We start from the raw sequence: 17785 nt of genomic DNA, 5'->3' as shown, positions 1-17785 counted from the left end.
TAACCCCTCCAGATTGGTAGGCCTTAAATACTAAGCCGATACCAGAACACAACTGCGTCCTGTTGATGTGGTTCGACGAGGAAGTGTAGCTTAAGGTACAGGGCAAACATGTCACTCGGGTTACCAGGAGAAACGAAACTATTATGTCTGGCGGGATTGTGCAAGAGCCAGTGGACCTCACTCAACCGTGGTTCTCCTTTACAATATTTATTAAACAAATGTTTCATTAGCCTCATTGTACTTCATCGTACACAGTTCTGGAGGATGGTAACAAGTTGGTCAGGTGAGAGATGGAGATAGGGGGAAGCGAAGTTGCTGCGTTCATCAGGTCAACCAAACAACAATTACTTTATGTGTCTTTATTTCAAGAAATAACAACCAGCTGCTTCAATAACGATGCGTCAAGAGAAATTCTCTCCCCTACTTCTAAATTCTTTTACGTAGACTAGTCTAGAATTACGGTTTAATTTCCGTAAGCACGTAAATAAGCGGAAACATGTAATGATCTAACTTGTAACATGTAATGATCACCGAGAAACACTTCTAGCTTATTCTAGTTCTCATTTACACAATGATACACTTGCTCACACACAAGAAAATTCATTCAGAATATTATATAAACAATACAATAATTGTTTTCAATCATCTTTTCTCTTAAATGAGAATTAAAAAGAAACCATCACACAAACAATTGGTTTCAACGCGTTTATTATAACTATTGGATATATGAACAAATCCACAAGGGCCGTGACGAGGATTCGAACCTACGTCCGAGATCGTCGAACCTACGTCCGTGTATTGGATATATATTGTACTACTCTCATCCACGCCTTCGACATCTTCCACGAACGCAAGCAACAGTGACGGGGTCATACATGTGTCCTCTCCGACACCGCCACGAGTACACCTGCCAAGCTCCATTTTCTAGTACGCACTCATGGAACGCATAGCAACGTTGTTCATCTGGCACAAGGCCCGGCTCGAAGCAGACAGGATGTGGGGGTGGCAGAGCGGCAGTCTGTTCAACCAGGGCCTCCACTGCTGCCTCCACGTCCGGGATGGTCACCTCCACCTTAGTCTCTGCCTCTGGAATGGTGGCTGAACTCGCCACTGAATCTGGAAGATGGACGGACTCTTGCTGGAATGTTGGGTCTTGGAACTGAGGAACCTGTTGCTGGAATCCCTGATCCTGCTGCTGGAATCTCTGATCCTGTTGCTGGAATCCCTGATCCTGCTGCTGGAATCTCTGATCCTGTTGTTGGAATCCTTGATCCTGTTGCTGGAATCCCTGCTCATGCTGCTGGAATCCCTGCTCATGCTGCTGGAATCCCTGATCCTGCTGCTGGAATCTCTGATCCTGCTGCTGGAATCCCTGATCATGCTGCTGGAATCTCTGATCTTGGAATCGTTGATCTTGTTTACTTGAGGTCTCTTCTTGAAATCTCTGATCCTGCTGCTGGAATCTCTGATCTTGGAATCGTTGATCTTGTTTACTTGAGGTCTCTTCTTGAAATCTCTGATCCTGGAATTGCTGTCCTTGCTGCTGAACACGCTGATTTTGGAGCTGCAGGCTCTCCTGTCCACGCCTTTGATCCTGGAAAATTCTGTCCTCAGGTTGCTGAATATTCGGATCGGAGAACTGCTGCTCTTGTCCTGTGAGAGACTGGCCAGGTGGTAATACCGACTGTTGTAGACGACGTCGCTCAAGCTGGCCTCTGCTTGGACCGGCTCGCTGGGGACTTGGCACCAACTGAGTTGTACGACGATTTCCTACGCTGGTTAGTTCAGTGTCTCGATTCTCATTTGCTAAACGTTGATCTCTAAAAGGGGTGCTTGGTACCCTTAGGGGCTGTGGTCGTCGTCCCCTCACTTTCTGGACTAGACCGAGACGAGCCACACCCTCAGGTTTCCCATCTTCTTGGGTAGTAGTCGTGGGTGCAGGCGGTGGCTCGGTCACAGGGAAAGGTGTTGGCTCAGCCACAGGGGAAGGTTTTGGCTCAGTTGTGGGGGCAGGTGTTGGCTTAGAAGTGGGGGCAGGTGTTGGCTCAGTCGTGATTATGAGACTCAAGACTGTTACAGGCTCCACCGTTTCCTCTGTCTTAAACTCCGGCTGCACATTCACCAAAATAGGGTCCAAATAGATTTTATTTTTAATATAAATGACATATATGAAAACTACAAAAATCTAAGTTATATAAAACAATAATATCAAAAGTATAAATCTGTATAAGAGTAATATTTGCATACAACATATTCATAATTAGAACTACTGTTGTTAGTATCTAAAAATATTTTGGAATTAATGGAGAGGTTTAACATCTTCTTGTAAACTCTGAAAACAGAAAAATAGCCTTAATTAGCATCGTGCAAGAACCTACAATACCAAATTTTTCGTATCATGCACCATTAGATCTATATTTGCCATGCAATCTTCAACCGCCTGCCACCCAAACTACTATGATCAGGCATAGTCTATTATTAGCATTAATGTTAAACAAAATGGTCAATTGTAATGTCAGTATAGAAGCTATGACAAGCATGTGGCTAGGAAAATACACACTAAAAATTCTGCTGTTACATGGGAAAGCCGTGTGCAACACCCAGTCTCGGTGTTGCACATGATTTAGGCGAAATAGGACATGGGAGAGAGTGTGCAAAATATATGGTCTCAAGTGTTGCAGATGATTTAGTGAAGTAGGACATGGGGAAGTGTGTGCAATATCTGGTCCCAGTGTTGCAGATGATTTGAATGAAGGAGGACATGGGGGGAGTGTGTGCAATATCTGGTCTCAGTGTTGCAGATGATTTAGTGAAGTAGGCCATGGGGGAGTGTGTGCAATATCCGGTCTCAGTGTTGCAGATGATTTAGTGAAGTAGGACATGGGGGAGTGTGTGCAATATCCGGTCTCAGTGTTGCAGATGATTTGAGTGAAGTAAGACATGGGGGGGAGTATGTACGCAACAACTGGTCTGAGTGTTGCAGATGGAAGTCAGAAAGTGAAAGCAAGAGGCCGAGAACACAACCACCTACCATCAGGTATTTCCCTCTACACTACTACTACTACCACCACCACCACAAGGGGAGGCTTTCCCCTCACCAGCGCCCCGCCAGCCATGCTGCCCCAACCACCGTCAGGGACAGGAGAGCCACTATCAGACTCCTGTGCGGCGAACCCACCGAGAGCGTCGTACTACCGGAGTTTATAGCCTCCAGCCAAACGTCCGAGTATTCGCTGTTGTCAGCCACTTGAAACTCGAAGTCAATGGGTCTGAAGAGACTAAGCTTGTGGCTGTGGATAGAAATAATTGCCTTAAGAACACGTCTCATAAATGAAATTGTGTAGTAATTGAAGGTAACTGAAAAAATATCTGCCACATACCTAATTATGATTTCATGATACATGAGACATTACTCTTTACACTTAACTACAGCTCACGGAACCAAGACGAGGCAGAATTTGACTTAAACAAGGACTGGCACTCACAAATCAGGCTGAGGATAGTCTGGGTCACCATGTGGCGCAGGATAGAGGGCCTGGTACTGCCTGGAGTCTCCCACACCGTGGATGGCGTAGGCATTCATCCTGGTGACGTTGGGGGGGAAGTAGCCAGGAGGTATCATGGCAGACCCACGCCACTCTCCCTGTTGTGATGATATAACAAATATCTGGCTTGCTGTCGTGAAAGATTTCTTTTCAATTTTAAACATTATCATCTGCCTCGCACACCGTCTCTCAAATCATCAATCTTTATCCGAAACAAAGTTTACCACATGAATTTCTCTAATGTTATGCAATTTGTCTTTCTATATATTTTTAAGATTAAAACAAAAAATGTTCTGATGGACAATCAGTGAGTTTACGAGTAGTTTTGCATAAATAAAATAAGGAGAGATCATTTGTGAAATACGTCTAGAATACTTAAGAGAATCACGAGAGAAAAACACTCCCGATGAGGAGAAAATTTGCAATTATTATTAAATAGCTAACCACTACACTACCACACAAGGGGACCACCCACTACACTACCACCCAAGGGGGGATCCACCCACTACACTACCACCCAAGGGGGGGTCCACCCACTACACTACCACCCAAGGGGGTTCACCCAGTACACTACCACCCAAGGGTCCACCCACTACACTACCACCCGAAGGGACCACCCACCGGCGTGTCCCCCACGGGATCGGTCTTCTCCAAAACAATGTAGTCGAGAGGGAGAGAGTGTTTGATGGTGTTCCTCTCGCCCTTGAGCAGGAGGAGCAGGTGCTGGCCCCAGGGCCCCAGCTCCACCTCCAGGTACTCGTCCTCGTCGTTCAGGAAGAACATTTCCACCACTGCACGACGATGGCCCGAAAATGTAACAGAGGTATTGGGAGCATGAGTTACACGAGGTCATCTACTGAAGGAAGTGGAGGAGTCAAAGATACGGATAAAGATAAAGATGCTCATTATAATAGAGGTGCTCTCAGATACACAAAGATCAAGAGAGCATATCTCAACCAAACTGGTCATTACTACTAATTTAAAATTATCGTTCTTACAAAATTTAGAATGCTAGTAAACTAGTAAATATTTAAAATGCAGACGAAATAGTTATCAAATGAGTCCTGCAATTATATTTAACTTAAAATAGGTCAATGAAATATACAAGTATAGCTTGTGGTAATAGGTATTCATGACATGATTTATGGTCATTTTCACGCCACAAAACTTTGTAAAATATACACATATTTGCACCCTAGCTGGGAAATGTTGCAATTATAATTGATTTGTCTTACTTTATTTATATATATATATATATAATGAGAGAGATATATACAAGGATTGCAGAAACAAAGTATTACTTACCCTCATAGTCCCAGAGACCATAGAAGGGCTGACCTGAGGGACCATCAGGGGCGGGGTCGTTGTAGAACGGGGCAGTCACATTGATCTCTACCCCAGCCTGCAGGAGGGGTGGGTCATGGATCAGTGAGGCACTCAGTGGCACTCTTGCCGCGAACACCTATCCCCTGCCTCCAGCCCTTACCCCCCCTCCCCCCCTATCCTACCCAACACACTCATGGAGGGAGAGGTAGTGGACGCTATTAAAATTGCCTACACTGATTCAAGGGTAAATATGACAAGTTGCAAGAGTATTCAGATTCGTAACATCAGACTACCAACTGGCATCATGCTAGAGTGTGTAGGCGTGGATTCTGTGCTAGGGAGAGAAAGCAGACTGCACAGCTTTACAAGAGGCTCACAAAAATATATAGCAAGAGTGATCTGAGAAATGGCGTCTGGAATTCAACCCTGACAAATATAAAGTGATGAGGATTGGGACTGGAAATAAAATAGAGGAACAACAGCACAGCCTGAGAGCGAGGACGCTCATATCCTGTAAAGATGACAGATCTAAGGGAAGATGTCACACAAAACCACTCTCCAGAAGAGGACATTAACAAAAGTTCATCAATAGAATAAACATAACAAGCCAGTTTAAAAACAGCCTTTAGAAACCCAAACAAGAAGTCATTCAGGACATTGTTCTTAACCTTCTTGTTTTGTGGATGAGGAATGTCTACAGTTCACCCAATTTCTGCAATATATTCTTATAAGTAGGACAGATTCTCAAGTATTTACTTCTTTACCTGTTGAAGAAGTAAATTCATTCTGTTGTCAGTGCTACAGAATCGTTCACTTATTAAATTATTGCAGGAATTATTTGTTACTGCTCATAAGATGGAGGAAAGTCTTGAAGGACATAATTGACAGAACCAACCCTGGACAGAAGATAAACTGGTAACTTACAACAAGACTTAGAAGATTGCCAACTTCCTCGAGAAGAACTTTACCAACATCATGTATAAAGTCTTGAAATACATTGAATATTTCCTATACCTTCTTACACATCCACTGTGTGACAATCACCAATGATCTCAGTATATATGCTAGATGACGATATCTTTCATGGCGCCTAATTATGCACAAATAACAATACTCCGTAAAAAGATCACACGGTCTCTACACACAACCAGATCACTAGAGAGATCCTGACAACCAATATCAAAATAATCAAAAGATATAGCGACAATAAGAGGACATACCAAAGGCACTTCCCATCAAACAGGCTAATCCAATTATCAACAGCCAACACTTGAAACTTCAAAACAATAAAAAAAACATTTACGAGTTACTAGGAAAGCCAGGAAACTATATAAGCACAATTCTGACTTTAACCAAATATAGATCATGACAAATAGGTAACCATAAACAGGTCACACATACCTGAAATCCTTGAAGGGTAAACTGCACTGGCTGGCCGGCCAAGGGGACATCATCCCAGGTGGTGGTGATCGAGTACCGGAACACACTATCAAAACAGTTGCAGTATCGTTAGTTAACACCTGCTCCGAGCTCTGATCATAGTCGTTATTTACCATATACTCTCCGAGCTCCGGACATGCCATAGTCATTACACTTCACGATCATCCACCCTTTGACAGGGCTGCCTTGTAAGTTTATCACGAGTCACGTGCAAGTTGTAAGTATATGACAAAACATTCGTGTATTGTATACTTACGGCAAAGCACATCGAACATAATACGTGAGCGAAGCACTGCTCGACAAATCTTCGAAGGTAAGCAACTGTGTCATGTGCGATTTTTTCTTTTATAAACAGGGAAGACGGCTGCTGTATTAACAATTATTTGGCCAATGTTTTGTGAATAGATTGGGGGGAAAAAGTAAACAAAATGTGAGGATCTTTCACAAACATGTATGTGAAAGCACATGATTAATCTGTCCACCTGTTGATCACATCGGTTTTACTGCAATGATATCACACCTCTCAGTCATGGTGTTTTAGGCTTTCTGCCCCACTAAGGTCCCCACTTAGTCCCCTGACTAAGGCGTCGGGTGCTATCATTGATTCTTAAGTTACCATGGTATGAGGGACTACCTCCATGCCATGGTATCAGGACTACCTCCCTGCCTTGGTATTAGGGACTACCTCCCTATAACATTGTCTGTCTCTTCATGGCAAGGTGGTACACCCTGGCCAGGTGGTATGAAGGGACTGTGGTACGTACCCTTCAAGTGAGTCGGTCCACAACTGGCTGATGGGGGCGTCAGCTTGGTCTGGGAGGAGCTGGGTCAAGTTAATGGGTTGGAAGTACTGGAGGGCGTGGCTGTGGAAGAGGTCATGGCTCGTTAGGTCACCTTCTCAAATTATTACTTATATTTACATGATAAACTACACTACATTACTATTTAGGCTACTTATATTTTCCAAAATTTGAATATGTTTAGAAAAATAGGACTTAAAAATAAAACGAAAGTTTATATTCAACCAATTATAAACTGTGTGTGTGTGTGTGTGTGTGTGTGTGTGTGTGTGTGTGTGTGTGTGTGTGTGTGTGTGTGTGTGTGTGTGTGTGTGTGTGTGTGTGTGTGTGTGTATGTGTGTGTGTGTGTGTGTTGGGATATTAATTACATTAAATGTGTTTGATAATTGAAGTCCCTATCTTTTTCCCAAGTAGCCTGATATAACATTGTCGAGGTCACAGTTCAGGGCAGTAGCTGACCTCCATGCACCTTGAATCATGAAAAACCAGCCCATCCTCAGGCCAAACTCGCCCAAGCTGCGCCTGTCGCCAAAGTCGCATTCCTCAATTTGTCCTTGTTGTATAATATGTTTTTCTCCCGAGGTTATGGGTCCCCTTCCCATCCAGAGGCGGTTCCCCTATATTGCAAAAATAAACTTTATGTTTTAGTTTTGTGTGTAAGGTGGGTTAGAATGTGTGTTTCGGTTCTTCAGCAATTTTTTTGTATTTACACAACCTGAGTCATTTAGAAGCCTGGTCTTCAAATGTAATATATATTAATGTCATTACATATTTTTAGTTTTGTGTACAGGCAATGGGTGGGGTAGGTTTTGGTCGTCTTGGTAATTAATATTATTTACAATAGGGGGGTGAAGCATTTAGAGTATTGCATTTCCAACATAATACGTGAGCAAAGTGTTGTTCGACAAAACTTCGAACCTAAGCAATTGTGAGTCCCGTGTCGTGTTTTTCATTTATAAACAGAAAGGGCAGCTGCTGGATTAACACTCATTTGATCAATGTTTAGAGAATGGACTGCGACAGCCTAAACATAATGTGTGGATCTTCCACAAGCCACAGACGCTCACCAATCTCTTCAAAACACTGACCAAATGCTGATCAATTCAACAGCCTCATCATCCCCCTGTGTAGAAATACTACATTTGCTTCCCACTTACTGTAAATACAAACAAATGACAACAGAACCAACACACATGAACCTACCACGTCTACATAAATTATAAATATACATAATGTATATATTTTATAAAATATCGCTTTATATTGCGCAATAGAGAAATGTATAAATATGCCTTTGGGAAGGGCTGCAGCTTGGACGAACATCGCCTGAGGATGACCGGGTCGGGTGTCCGTCCATCCAAGGTTGCTGCACAATTGTTCTCTGATCAGTCACAAAACATCTTCAGCTACAAGGTTTTATTTCTAAATTTTTACCAAGTCATTCTGAAGTGTCTCTGAAACACAAAAGATGTTCACAAAGAGTATTTTCGCCTGAGTGTGCGAGTGTATGAGAGAGTGCAAGTGTGTGAGTGTGTGAGACTGTGAGTGCATGAGTGTGTGTGAGTGTGAGTACGTACAAGTCCGGGTCAGTAGCCGTGGCGGGCGCAGGGTAGAGAGCCTCATACACTCTGGCCTCCCCGGACCCATGGATGGCGTAAGCGTTGAACTTGCTCACCTGCAAAATTGTCAATTCAATGCGGCGTTGTTTTAGATTCAGCTACTCTTCGGACCACACAAAAAGTTCCAAGTAGCACGGGCTATGGTGAGCCCGTAGTGGACTTACCTGGCACAGGAGCGGGGCTGTAGCTGTTTGTCAAGAGCTAGCGAGTGATAGGCGGTGGTAACATTGACCAACCTGTCCTCTTAAAAAGAACGTCGCTTTTGGCCGTTTGCCCGTATGGCCGAATTTGGACGTAATTTGAAATTGAAAAAAATATGAAAATAAATTTGGGATTTTTTTTTTCAACAACAGTAAGTTAAGGGTCCTCTGATAGGTTAGGTGGGCAGGAAATTCTCATAAAGTTTCAAAACGTTATGAAAAACGTTAATTTAAAGTGTCCTCTTATAACCTCTGCGCGTACGCCGGACGACTCAAATAGAAAACGGAACAGAACGTCACTTTTGTGAGTGGATTTCATTTCAAATTACGTCCAAATTTGGCCATAGTGCGCATACCAGCCAAAAGTGACGTTCTTTTTAAGAGGACGGGTTGCATTGACAGCCAGCATCATGTCAGCAATAATAATAATAATAATAATAATAATAATAATAATAATAATAATAATAATAATAATAATACAATAATAACAAATAAACAATCATAAAAATAATAGTATTATTTATTTGACTATTATTATAAAGTTGACTTATTATTATCATCAACATTTATACGAGGAATGATTATAATGAAAATCACGTAACATTATAAATATCAATCACAATATACTATAATAATAATCATGACGCTTATCATTATGAGATGAATTAATAATGAGTGAATTAAACAAAATTATTAACTGTTATCAAAGATAGCAAGATAACGTAGGCTTATAACACTGAAACCCCCTCCTGGGTGTGTGGGTGTGTGTGTGTGTGTGCTAGTGTGTGTGTGCGCGTGTCCGCGTGTGCGCGCGCGCGCGCGTGTGTGTGTGTGTGTGTGTGTGTGTGTGTGTGTGTGTGTGTGTGTGTGTGTGTGTGTGTGTGTGTGTGTGTGCTTGCATGATTGTGAGTGCATGAGTGCGAGCGTTCGCGAGAGTTCATATGGATGTTGCACTGTTATTGTCCAAAACATAAGCTAATTACGTCATGACAGATGTACACAATATTAATCACAGGTATAAGGAGCCTATGTTGATAACGTAAGAATGTGCACCACAGGACGCGAGGTACTTCTTCAAGTAACTTTACAGAGATGATAATATACATCCCCAAAGGACTGAGTAGATAAGATTATTTCTACCCTCCTCTTGAGGTATTTACTTTATGAAGGAGGTAGGAGCCAGGAGGGAGGGAGGGAAGAGGGCGACGACCTAGCGAGAAGGAAGCCGACATGCACGAGTAGGGTGCGATGACCTTGAGATGGAGGTACGAAACACTGACCATGATAGGTACGAAACTGCCCTTGAAACGGAGATACGAAACACTGACATAGAGAGGGAGGTACGAAACTGACCTTGAAAGGGAGATACGAAACACTGACCTTGAGAGGGAGGTACGAAACAATGAAGAACGAGGAGATATATAAGTGGGAAGAGAGAGTGATCTAGATAGGTAGGGATGAGATGGGTGGGAGAAACAATGACCTTGAGAGAGGGAGAGAGACTCGTAAGAACACTGGGTATAAGGGAGGGGGAGGTTCACTGACCTTGTGAGGGAGATAGGTGACTGGGATCCTGGCGAGGCCCGTCCAGATGCCCGTGTCGTTGTTCCTCTGCGTGGTGACCTCCAGTGGGAGGGAGTGTCTGATGGTCTCTCTCTTGCCGTTCAGCAGCAGCACGATGTGTTGGCCCCACCTCGACACAACAGGCAATACAATCAGGGTACATGACGCAGGCAAACAAGTATTGTCATAATTGTCTAAGTCAACATCACACACACACACACACACACACACACACACGCGCGTCTCATTTGCTCCTCCAGCTCACACTACGGGGATTCTTGTGTTATGTCAATCTCACCAGAGCATCATAAACACCAGTCACTGACCTAACATGTATTACGTACACGAACAGTGTAAGTCAATAAAGTTGCTGAAAAGAACAGTATTCCTTTGCAGTACGAGCAACGAGGTCAATATATTGGCTGGTGCAGGACGAAGGAAGGTAATTATCAGAAGAAAGCACTAAGCTATTACGGTTATGTAGCACTTGGAAGGGATGAGGACAAGGATTTAGGATAGGACGGGGGAAAGGAATGGTGCCAAAAATCTTGGACGGTCGGAGACTGAATGCCGACCTGCATGAATCGAGACCGTCGCTCTACCGTCCAACCTATAAGTGGCTGCTTCTGTCGGCCTCTCTTACGGAGGCTCTTCAGCTATGATGAATTAAACTTTATACACGAATGAAACTAGACGTGGGTCTATCGCATAAGGCTAATAACAAGGGGTCTCCACAAGGTGGTCCACCTCAGAACACAGAGTGAGGACTAGGGATGGCGGTCGTGTCAGTGGTGGTCGGGTCAGTGGTGGTCGAGTCAGTGACGGTCTGGTCAGTGGCGGTCGTGTCAGTGGCGGTCGTGTCAGCGGCGGTCGTGTCAGTTTCGGTCGTGTCAGTGGCGGTATGCCAAGCGGCAGCGTGAAGACTTCATGGTGTCCAGGTGGAGGTAATCAGTCAAGAGGGCATTATTACTATAGCTGCAAGACTTTACATGTTCAAATGAATTCGCGCAGCGAAAAGGGGGGTAGAGTCAATCGTAACAGACGAAGACAGGTGTGTGAGGTGGATTGGTAACGATGGTAATGAAGGCTTGTGGAAGGGAAGAGAGTAGGAAAATGGGATGGAATAGATGGAAAGAAATATGTATATATATGCATAAACTGACCTGAAAGCCAATAAGCAGCAGCTAGGAATTGTCTTGGAGTATATTACATTACTGATAAAGAGACTTCAAATGAGCATATTTGCATTAATATGTATAGAGAAATACAAGTGTATGAGGGTGGGATAGAGGAGGCGGCGTGCACACAGGACGCCAGTACTCACGGGCACACCTCCACCTCCACGTACTGGTCCTGGTCGTTGAGGAAGAACACCTCCACCACTGTCCAGGGGAGAGAGGCAGGTGTTAGTCACATCACCCGCCGCTGCTTCGTCTATTATATTGCATTACGCATATAGCATTATCTCTTATAGCATTCCTATAGCATTACGGCTATATAGCTATAGGTCATCATTGATATAGCCTTCTTGTGCACCCCCAAAGAACCAAACAAACAGTATACGATATCTTTTACCTCTCTGAATTATCATTCAATTCACATACACAACAAATATATATTTGTGTAAATATGTTTATGCTCGCATCATATGTGAATGTGCATATGTGTACTAACCTAGTTGTGCTTGTGGGGGATGAGCTGTTTGATCCCGCTTCTCAACTGCCAATCTATTGGTTTACAGGTTCCTGAGTTTATTGGGTTCTGTCATACCTTCATTTCAAACTATTTGAAGTCTGCCTCCACCACACCACTTCTAAGTGCATTCCATTTGTTAACTACAATGACACTGAAAAAGTATTTATGTCTGTGTGACTCATTTGAGTACTCAATTTCCACCTGTGTCCCCTTGTGCGAGTACCACCTGTGGAAAATAGTTTGTTTTTTATCTACGCTGTCAATTCCCCTGAGAATTTTGTATGTGGTGATCATATTTCCCTTAAATGTTCTGTCTTCCAGCTAAGTGAAACTTAATTTCTGCAGCCTTTCCTCGTAACTTGTACCTCTCGAATCTGGGGTACAAGATTACGTACGCTGTAGCTGCATTTTCCAGTATTCGTCTGACATATGCGACATACAAGGTTCTAAATTATTCCTTGCACAAATTTCTGAAGACAGTTCTTTTGTTGGTCAGTTTAGTATGCGTCGCTGAATATATCCTATACTGATATAGGCTTCAAAAAATAGTTTTGGTGATATCGATCCCAAGATTATTTTCTCTACTCGATTCCTGAAAAATTTCTTCTCCCTGTTGGTTCCTTGGGTCCGGCCTCTGCTCATTACACCTAGCTTTGCATTTAGTGGTGTTAAGCTCATGAAACCATTTTGTGAATCATTTATTCAACTTGACAAGGTAATCTTGTAGCCTCTTACTATCACATCATGTCTAAATTATCTTATTAATCTTATCAGTAAAAGGAATCAGTTTATTCCAGCTGGATAATCTATAACCGACTCTCCCCTTGTAACCACGCACGCGCGTGCGTGTTACAGGGGTAAAGTGCGTGTGTGTGTGGGGGGGGGGGGGGGAATACAATTCAACCCAGCTCAGGATCAAATCGTCTCCCTCAGAACAAGAAGCAGATACTCCCTGCACATGACTACTGACGATTCAAAATAATTAATTTTACAAGCTCATGTTACCAACAATACCTGCACTGTGACACTCGTTCTACCTTTAAAATTTTTTATTGAAGCCCAAATTTCACAGGATCAGTTGCTATATTTAACATGTTATAAAATATACCTATGTACCAGAAACGCTCATAAAAGATCATTACGCAAGAGGACTGAGGGAGTAAGGGAGGATGGATGGGACTCTGGGAGGGAGTGAGGGAGTGAAGGCCCACCTTCATAATCCCAGAGACCGTAGAAAGGTTGTCCAGGTGGGCCCGGGGGAGCAGGCGGGTCGTTGAAGAAGGGGGCGGTGATGCTGACCTCCAGGTACTGCTGGTCAGCACTCCCTGAGAGGGACACCTGCACCGGCGTGTGGTCCAGCGGGCCCCCATTCCAGGTGGTGTCGATGCTGTACTCCTGGACCCTGAGATGCAAACATCACTGTCAAGTCTCTACATACATGATCTGTGGCTGAGGAGTATAGGTCCTGACTACTATTTAAAGACAAGCTAATACACGCACATTATACAAAATTAAATTATCATAAAACAGTTTGTAAAAACAGCAAGTTCAAGTATGTTTATTGAGATAAGAAAGAAATACATCTCAAAGGAATAGAATAGCTTAGGCTACTTAACTACTACTACTGATCAAGACTTAAGGAAGGTCATATAAATGGCTAACAGACTTCAACCCTGATATACACCAGAGAATGTGAATAGGGAAGTTGACACAACCTGGAGCCAAGCACGAGAGGCTGGCAGAGGCTACACACCTTAACATCACCATATACGCAATAACACCACCATTTAGTACGGACGGTTTTTTTTTTTTTTTTTAGATATATACAAGAGTTGTTACATTCTTATACAACTACAAGAATGAACAAGTTACATTCTTGTTCATATGGAGCCATGTTTAAGTATGCCATGTGCGGGGCCCAAACAAAACCCACTAAGGACAAAATCCCATTCGACAAAATCCCCTTCAGTTAAAGTGCAAAGTAGAACAAACCCCCCCCCCCTCCCTCAGTTTGTTAAAATAAAACATAAAAGCACCAGTTTTTCTGTTTTCTGACTTTACAATCATTTAATACCATTATAATTAGGAGAAAAATATAATTTTGGTACTTTAATACGTTAGTAATTCTGAAACACATTATAATCTTACAAAAATATGACTGATGTAATATATTACTGAAGTTCTGAAGTTAGGCTAGGCTTGTCCACCCGCCACCCACCCTGGCCTCTCCAACAGTAAGTACATCACACGTTAACGTATAGATCTCCCCCATCCCCCGAGGCCACAAACTGGTGTACTAAACATAATAGCGACTCGCAAAGTTGATGACTGATAAAGATTAAGTCACCCAAGAGGTGGCACGGGCATGAATAGCCCGTAAGTGGTACAATTTTTTGTTCAGTAATTCTTTTCAGTGTTCTTCGCAAAGTTGACGTGATATTCCGTTTTATATCGGTAGGTCCTCGGTTGGGTTTGGTGCTGGCAGTTTAATACATCAATTTTGTGACGTTATGAACGCTTGAGAGGACAGGCTGCGCCAAGTGCACTTCCCCCACACCTGCCATGTATACTCCGCCCCACACCTGCGATGTACACTCACCCTACACCTGCAACGTACACTCCCCCCCACACCTGCCACGTTCTATGTCCTGAGGTTGTTTCCTCCAGATCTGATGGAGGATTTACATACACACAACATAATCAGTTTTTAAAAGATGTGTGCAAGTAGCACACACATTCACATCTGCGTGTGCCAGCCATTCCAATTGTTTCTCTAATATTCCTGAGTCAGCGATCCAATATACCTGATAATAATCAACAATTGTTGCGTTATTTTCCAACCAGTCTTTGCTCAACAAAACTTATACAGCAGAAATATCAAAAGAAAATAATATACATTTCCTGGGAGGCAACGTTGAGTGTGTGTGGTAGTGCAGGATTACGCTATCGTTATCTGGAGAAGTTGACAGAAGTAATGAAAATATTGATAATATATCTAAGTGACGGGAGTGATCACAAGTCCACTACGGTGTGTATAATCATTACATGGTGATGTAATGAGGTACAGGGAATGTAATGGCTACAGGGAATGAGTACAGCGAATGTAATGGTTACAGGGAATGTAATGGCTACAGGGATTCCCTGACGTACTCACATTATTTAGTACAGTTAGTCAAGGAGGAGGATGTTGACAGAGCGTATAGTCCACCCACTAAGCTGACTGGAGAGCCCAGACTGTACTAACAGAGTACACACATGTGCGCATCAAACACGCTTTCATTTCCAATTATTGTGGATAGGAATCATAACACAAACATCTAAAGGATTTTCTCAAAGCTTCACTCAAATTACATATATGTTATGTGATATTTGAACAACAAAGGAAATTTCTTAAAAGTTTCTGGATCTTGTAAAGAAATGCAGACGATTTCCTCCACGATGTTATCAATCCTCGCTGTCCCAATGTTGCCACTTTACCTTCGTATATTTATTGATACTGCCAAGAACAGTTTGTTTGATCCTTAAAGACCATTTATCATACGGCTCGTAAACAATGCAAACAATTTTTAGTCGATATTATGTATAGTTTCATTATATAACTATAATATTGAAGTAAAACTAGATTAGATGGCATTATACTCTAGCTCTCGGAGGGTGAAATTTACTTCAACGTAAGCTGGAGATAAAGAAGCATCATCTTGTAATACATTGACCTTTCATTGTAAAAACATGAATGTCAATCTCCAAGCTTTAACCTGTCTTCGGTATTGTGAAAAAAAAACCCGTCCGTTAAAGCACCAGGTATTAAACGGGTATTTCAACACTAGAGAGCTCTTGAACTTGCTAGCCGTGATAATATTACCAAGTTCATTGTCACTGTATTATTTACACGTTACACAGATTGTTCAGGAAACTGTACAGTACATGGCAGTCCAAGTGGTATCATAGTGATATTAAATTTATAACGTTTTCATTAATATTATTGTTATTATTATTAGTAGTAAAACTAGTAGTACTAGAACAAGTACTATTACTAGCACTAATAAAAGTAGAACTAATATACGTTCAAGAACAAATCAATTATGATAAAATAATAATATATCAGTTTTCAGTTATAGACATGCGTGAGTTTTGTCGGGTATATAATAAATATATATATATATATATATATATATATATATATATATATATATATATATATATATATATATATATATATATATATATATATATATATATCTTCAGAAGAAATTTCTTCTGAAGATGTATTAATATCCGAAAGTACTTAAGGAAATTCCTGTTTCAATTCTTCCTGCGTGGTCTGACACTGTCATATATATATATATATATATATATATATATATATATATATATATATATATATATATATATATATATATATATATATATATATATATATAAATATATATATAATACCTTTGTATTATAATGAGATTACTTGTACCAGTTCCTGTGTAATCATCTGTAATCCTCTGCTGCAACATTTGGAAAACCAACCTTAGAATAGAATGCTTTGTGAACCCTGTTTAGAGAAAACCTTTGTAGTGGCTGGGCTTGGGGCCAGGTACTGGAACTGGTTAGGTCCGGGCCAGGTACAGGAACGGATTAGGCGTAGAGTCAGGTACAAGAACCGGTTAGGCCTGGGGCCAGGTATAGGAACCGGTTAGGCCCGGAGCCAAATACAGGAACTGGTTTGGCGTGGAACCAAGTACAGGAACCGGTTAAACCTCGGGCCAGAAACAGGAATCGCTTACCGTGGACACAGGTACATGAACCGATTAGGTTTATTTGGCGCTATGTTCATCTGCGCACTAATTGATGTTTGTTTTAATTCAGCTGGTTGTACTTAGCTAATGGCGCTTGTGAAGGTTGACCTTTAACTATGTGGTCTAGACCAGGGTTTTTCCAAACTGCGGGTCCCGAGCGCGTCACAAAATAAAATGGGTCGCGACAAACCGAAAAATTCCACAAAAAAATCAGCAATGGAGAGAAACAATCTTATTTACACTCATTACTCATCATTGCAGTTTACAAGACTGATGGTACACGTGTTACCAGGCGTGTGGTGCTGAATTGTTGCATCTTAGTAGTTCAGTGACACTGAAGAATGACTTTGAGCAATTAAATTAACTTCCACTTTTAAGTAAAAAGGCTGTCTTGATACTATTAGCTTGTACTACTACTTATTTGTGTGAACTGGGATTTTCCAAATTAACTCAAATAAAAACGAAAGACAGAAACAAGCACTACATATGAGAGCCCCATTGTCTTCCTGTGTTCCAAATTGTCATCAATTACTTGTGAACAAAAAAACACATCATTTTCAATAATTACAAACTTTTTTTAAAGCATTGTTTAAGTATTTTTTTTGCTAGAATTTCATGCAAAATGTATTATTTATTCTATATTCCTCCAACAAATAGAAATATGTAATTGAATTGAATAGATTTCATCGATTATAATGCATTGCATGATATGCAAATGATGCCTCAATTCAGAATGGGCAAATCCTCTTGAAGACACTAACCAAACATTGAGAGAGATAGTCCCCAACATCATGAATCTTTCTAGTAAAG

The 17785-nt window shown here is 41.8% G+C and overlaps 1 protein-coding gene across 2 annotated transcripts in view; it reads right to left on the bottom strand.

Annotated features, from left to right (window-relative positions):
* Positions 1–344: 344 nt before the first annotated feature.
* LOC123745828 (uncharacterized) overlaps positions 345–17785 on the bottom strand; it is a 52003-nt gene continuing 34562 nt past the window's right edge. The window contains exons 1-12 of one of the 2 annotated variants that reach the window (XM_045726856.2): positions 15343–15464; positions 13400–13590; positions 11818–11875; positions 10476–10623; positions 8689–8786; positions 7076–7174; positions 6273–6357; positions 4851–4947; positions 4167–4336; positions 3486–3643; positions 3179–3290; positions 345–2110 (exon numbers count right to left, since the gene is read on the bottom strand). In XM_045726856.2, the coding sequence (XP_045582812.2) occupies positions 821–2110; positions 3179–3290; positions 3486–3643; positions 4167–4336; positions 4851–4947; positions 6273–6357; positions 7076–7174; positions 8689–8786; positions 10476–10623; positions 11818–11875; positions 13400–13590; positions 15343–15344 (2508 nt within the window). In that variant the 5' untranslated portion in view covers positions 15345–15464 and the 3' untranslated portion in view covers positions 345–820. Of the gene's footprint in view, positions 2111–3178; positions 3291–3485; positions 3644–4166; positions 4337–4850; positions 4948–6272; positions 6358–7075; positions 7175–8688; positions 8787–10475; positions 10624–11817; positions 11876–13399; positions 13591–15342; positions 15465–17785 lie in introns of those variants that run through there. The other variant, XM_045726857.2, reaches the window with a different exon arrangement.

Source organism: Procambarus clarkii, chromosome 88, assembly GCF_040958095.1.
Source record: "Procambarus clarkii isolate CNS0578487 chromosome 88, FALCON_Pclarkii_2.0, whole genome shotgun sequence".
NCBI classification, from domain to species: domain Eukaryota; kingdom Metazoa; phylum Arthropoda; class Malacostraca; order Decapoda; family Cambaridae; genus Procambarus; species Procambarus clarkii.
Note: the sequence above shows the minus strand (reverse complement) of the source record. Positions and strands in the feature narration are given on the sequence as shown.